The sequence below is a fragment of the Dipteris shenzhenensis genome, chromosome 20 (genome assembly GCF_047967505.1).
Source record: "Dipteris shenzhenensis isolate YYH24624 ecotype China chromosome 20, Dip_SZ_1.0, whole genome shotgun sequence".
Taxonomy (NCBI): Eukaryota; Viridiplantae; Streptophyta; class Polypodiopsida; order Gleicheniales; family Dipteridaceae; genus Dipteris; species Dipteris shenzhenensis.
The window spans coordinates 11465737-11471063 of NC_141615.1; the positions used below are offsets into that span (position 1 = coordinate 11465737).

The 5327-nt window shown below is 53.9% G+C and overlaps 1 protein-coding gene across 1 annotated transcript; it reads left to right on the forward strand.

The window, feature by feature from the left end:
• The first annotated feature begins 547 nt into the window (after positions 1-547).
• Positions 548-5034, forward strand: LOC147889280 (cellulose synthase-like protein D2). The gene is made up of 3 exons (XM_087391426.1): positions 548-1680; positions 1904-2705; positions 3066-5034. The coding sequence occupies exons 1-3, from the start codon at positions 755-757 to the stop codon at positions 4767-4769; spliced, it is 3432 nt and encodes a 1143-aa protein (XP_087247552.1). The 5' UTR covers positions 548-754; the 3' UTR covers positions 4770-5034.
• The last annotated feature ends 293 nt before the right edge of the window (positions 5035-5327 follow it).

A 5327-nucleotide genomic window follows, 5' to 3' on the forward strand; every position in this document is an offset into this window, starting at 1 on the left:
CCACTTTTTCCTTGAAAGGGCCATTCAATTATCGCAAGTGCTTGCACAACGAACTACATACCCAGAGGTAGTCTTACACCCTCTAGTTGACCGGCCGCATACCCTTGATCGAGCAACTCATTGAGAGGAACGCTCAATAAAGCAAACAAATGGGGACAACCCTGCCACACAGCACCATCATTAATGCAAACCGGAACTGCATATGCATTTCCAAACAATGCATTCACCATACCGACAAATACTTCACCCAATCCGAAGTGCAGCAACACCCGGAGGCTGAAATCCGAGTGGAGATTGCTCAAGATCAAACCCCGGATAGAAATCCCACCTAACTCAAACCTCTCTCTCCTCCCCGCCCTAGAATTTCCCAAGTATGTAGGATTCCGTTGGGGAGGGTGGATTGGACTGGACGGTGGAGATGAGAGGGCCGATTGGACGGTGGAGAAAAGAGAGCCGTTCGAATAATTTGAATTTGATCTCTGTGTCTCTCTCTCAAACACATCTCTCAGTTCATTTTCTGCATCCCCTTCCTGCTTCTCTTGTCCAATTGTTGATCATATCTCCGCATTTCACCTTTCGAGGTATCATCGTGCAGTATCTGCAGAAGCTTTGATTTTTGCTGCTCCTTGTAGCGATCAGAGACCAGCTTGCCGACGTTTCTTGCTCTCTGTGTTTCTCACAGTGATTCTGGAGCATTTGAGCACGAATTTGATCCATGCTTTGAAGTCCCTAGTCCCCTGAAGCTTGCTCAGCTATGGCGTCCTCCCCTCCTTCCCCCTTGTCCATATCTTTCAGAAACTTGGGCGTCCCCAGCCCTCGCACAGCCAGCCCTCGCACTTCCAGTCCCCGCCCAGCGCCCCCTCCCCCCGCTGGATGTCACTCTCCTTCTAGCATCAACGTCGGGCGAACTCCCAGTGGTCGTTTCCTGTCTTCCCTTTCGCAGGACGAGAACGATGTTGGTGCGGAGGTCAGTTCTGATTTCGTTAACGTAAACTACACGGTGCACATACCGCCTACGCCGGATCACCGCGCCATGTCTGCGGCGCCCACCGTGCACATTAATCCGACGATCGCAGCACAGGCAGAGCAGCGGTTTGTTTCCAGCACACTCTTCTCGGGAGGGTTCAACAGTGTCACCAGGGGGCATGTGATGGAGAAGATGATCGAGAGCGAGTCCGGTGATCACCCGCAGATGGCCTGTGGCAGAGGATCTGTATGCGCCTTGGAAGGATGCGACGGGAAAGTGTTTCGGGACGAGAGAGGGGAGGATCTTTCTCCCTGCGAATGTGGTTTCAAAATCTGTTCGGATTGTTACTTTGACGCCGTGAATGGTCGAGGAATTTGTCCAGGCTGCAAGGAGGGCTACAGAACGCTAGATCAAGAGATGGACGAACGCCGTTCTCCGGGCCCTGCCCCGGGAGAATCGAAGATGGAGAGACGGCTGTCGCTACTCAAGTCTAACAACCCTCCGCTGCTGATGAGCAATAAGGCAACGGATTTTGATCACGCGCGCTGGCTATACCAAACCAAGGGCACTTACGGTTATGGAAACGCAGTATGGCCGAAAGATCCTAGCAAGGGAGGGCTGGATGGTGGTGCTCCCCCGAGCTTCAGCGAGCGAACAAGACGTCCTCTGACTCGGAAAAAGAGTATTTCGGCTGCCATTCTCAGTCCTTACAGGTGACTGTCGTCGAGAATAAACAGAATCGTCATTTGTACTCAATTTAGTTGCTCCACCGCGATGCTACTTGGTGAATATTTGTAGCGTATGCAATCGTCCCTTTGTAATGCTGGCTGGCATTCGAATTACTTGTTTTGTTAGTGCGGTTGCATTCGAAAAATTGATGCAATATGTCAACTGGAAGATTTGCGATGTCATTTGAACGATTTGTGGTGGATGCAGGCTACTTGCTGTCACTCGAATCCTTGCGCTTGGGCTGTTTCTCGCTTGGCGTGTTCGTCACCCTAACACAGACGCCATGTGGCTCTGGGGGATGTCTGTCATTTGTGAGATATGGTTTGCCTTCACTTGGGTGCTGGACCAGCTTCCGAAGCTCGTTCCCGTGAATCGTACGACAGATTTGAAGGTGCTCAAGGAAAAATTCGAAAGCGTAGGCCCTGAAAATCCAAGCGGGACATCTAATTTGCCTGGGATTGATGTTTTTGTATCGACGGCCGATCCTGAAAAGGAGCCCCCTCTCGTGACTGCCAATACTATCCTATCCATCCTGGCAGCAGACTATCCGGTCGAGAAGCTGGCTTGTTATCTCTCCGACGATGGTGGCTCGTTGCTCACGTTTGAAGCTCTCGCTGAGGCAGCGAGCTTTGGAAGCATTTGGGTTCCCTTTTGCCGGAAGCACGACATCGAACCTCGCAATCCGGATAGCTACTTTCAGTCCAAAGCGGATCCTACCAAGAACAAAGTTCGACCCGATTTCGTGAGAGATCGCCGAAGGATGAAGCGCGAGTACGATGAGTTCAAAGTGCGAATCAACGGGCTGCCGGAGTCTATCCGGCGAAGGTCGGACGCATGTAACGCGCACGAGGAGATCCGAAGCAAGAGGGCGCAGATGGAGAGGGGTGAAATGGGCGAGGCAGCGAAGATTGTCAAGGCGACATGGATGGCAGACGGGACGCACTGGCCAGGGACATGGGCTGCGCAGGTGGCGGATCATGCACGAGGAGACCATGCAGGGATCATTCAGGTGATCTTTGGCAGCACAGTAGCAATTCCTTTCGAAAGATTCTGCTAAATGAGCATGTGTTTCTGTGGTCGTTGAGCCTTGATTCGTGATTTTTGGCTCTTGTTCTGCTTCCTGCGACTCTAATCACAGCGGAGTTGGTTCTTCTTTGCCATTGCGTGGTTGCTTTTGTTCTCGTTGAAGGCACAGCAGATCTCAATGACATAGTCATTTTGCCGATTGAAACGACCTCAAATCTCAGTTAATTCTGCTGATGCAGAAATGTGATTCTGTTGCTGATAGAGCCTTGATTTGGAGTGAATCTATCTATAGATGCTGTGGAGTGAATCTATATTGAATGAACGGAGTATTTTGTTTGGACAGGTGATGCTTGCACCACCCAGTGCGGACGTGGCGGCGGAGGCGGATGACGTGGAGGCTTCGGGGGTGGACACGCGGCTACCGATGCTGGTCTACGTGTCGCGCGAGAAGAGGCCAGGCTACGACCACAACAAAAAAGCCGGTGCCATGAACGCCCTCGTCCGCAGCAGCGCCGTCATCTCCAACGGCCCCTTCATCCTCAACCTCGACTGCGACCATTACGTCTATAACTCCTTGGCTCTCCGCGAGGCGATGTGTTTCATGCTCGACCGTAGCGGTGACCGCGTCGCCTACGTCCAATTCCCCCAACGTTTCGAAGGTGTCGACCCCAACGACCGTTACGCCAACCACAACACCGTCTTCTTCGACGTCAACATGCGGGCTCTTGACGGCATTCAAGGACCCATGTACGTCGGCACCGGCTCCATGTTCCGGCGCCTCGCGATCTACGGCTTTCCGCCGCCCCCCCGCCCTCCGTCGTCAACCTTCCGGCGCCTCCGCCCCGCCGCCTCCTGCTGCTTTTGCTGGCGGAAACGCCGCCCGACCCCCGCGACGGACGAAGACGCCGCCCTCCTCTGCCTCCCCAAACGCTTCGGCTCCTCCGTCTCCCTCGCCTCTTCCATCCCCCTCGCCCACCTCCACTCCCGCCCCAGCTCCGCCCCGGAGGTAGAGGGCGGGTCGGAGGGGCAGACCCTCGACCCCTCCTCCATCGCCGAAGCCATCCACCTCGTCTCCTGCTGGTACGAGGACAAAACCGAGTGGGGCTCCTCCGTCGGCTGGATTTATGGTTCCGTCACCGAGGACGTCGTCACCGGCTACCGCATGCACGACCGTGGCTGGCGCTCCGTCTACTGCGTCACCCGCCCCGACGCCTTCCGTGGCTCTGCCCCTATCAACCTCACCGATCGCTTGCACCAGGTGCTCCGCTGGGCCACCGGCTCCGTCGAGATCTTCTTCTCCCGCAACAATGCCATCTTCGCCTCCTCCAACCTCAAGTTCCTCCAGCGCGTGGCGTACCTCAACGTCGGGATTTACCCCTTCACGTCCATCTTCCTCACTGTCTACTGCTTTCTGCCGGCGCTTTCCCTCTTCACGGGGCATTTCATCGTGCAGCGTCTGAGCGTCGCCTTCCTGGCCTCGCTGCTGGCGGTGACCGCCACCCTTTGCGCTCTGGCGGTTCTGGAAGTGCGCTGGTCTGGCATCACGTTAGAAGAATGGTGGCGGAATGAGCAATTCTGGCTAATCGGGGGGACATCGGCTCACACGGCCGCCGTTTTCCAGGGGCTCCTCAAGGTCCTTGCTGGCGTCGACGTGTCCTTCACCCTCACGGCCAAGGCTGCGACGAACGACGACGTGGCAGCGGAGGAGAACTTCGCGGAACTGTATGCCGTGAAATGGACGGCGTTGATGATCCCGCCAGTCACGATCATGATGACAAATGTGATCGCCGTGGCGGTGGGAGTGGCACGTGCGGTGTACAGTCCGAGTCCACGCTGGAGCGAGCTGCTGGGTGGAACGTTCTTCAGCTTCTGGGTGCTTGCCCACCTGTACCCATTTGCCAAGGGTCTGATGGGCCGACGTGGCAGGACACCGACGATTGTGTTCGTGTGGTCAGGCCTCTTGGCCATCATCATCTCGTTGCTCTGGGTCTCCATAAACCCTCCTGCCGGCTCCTCCGTCTCTCCTGCCAACTTCCAATTCCCTTAATTCAGCCAACTCTATATTCTTCCTGTATAATTCATCTGCAGTTTTCTTTCAGGGGCACAACACCTCTGGAATCATCTTCTTTTGTATTCAAATTCTTTGCATTAAAGATGTCTCTCCTATCAATGTAACTGTGGGCTCTTACATTGAAGAATTCTCTCAGTGGTGGAACTTAGACTTCTGCCCGTGTCATTATTTTTCAAAGGGCATCTTCTTGCTTGCTAAGAGAAGACGATGATTCAGCCCAATCTTTTCGACACAGGAATGACTCTCAATTTCTTCGGCGTGACTCTTTGAGTGGGATCGGGAAGAAGCAATCATCGTGCGATTGTTTTGTATAAACACGGAAATGCAACCACTCTCATTGCAAAAAACTTCTCGACCTTCCCTCAGAATTGCGTAAGCGGAGCGTAAAATTGGCTAAATACATGGTTGATAATCGAAGCAAAACGAGCCACTAATAATTCCGTTTCAGATATTGATGTACACAATCGCTCGCAAATCGGCGACAGTGACAGGAGAAGGAAAGGTAAAGCTGTAATCCCGTCGATTTTGCTTCAA

What these genes read in the sequence shown, in the direction of transcription:
- LOC147889280 (XM_087391426.1), top strand. Translation starts at nt 755, where the DNA reads ATGGCGTCCTCCCCTCCTTCCCCCTTGTCCATATCTTTCAGAAACTTG. An exon ending in GCCATTCTCAGTCCTTACAG is followed by an intron (nt 1,681 to 1,903) that starts GTGACTGTCGTC and finishes TGGTGGATGCAG; the next exon opens with GCTACTTGCTGTCACTCGAA. An exon ending in ACCATGCAGGGATCATTCAG is followed by an intron (nt 2,706 to 3,065) that starts GTGATCTTTGGC and finishes TTGTTTGGACAG; the next exon opens with GTGATGCTTGCACCACCCAG.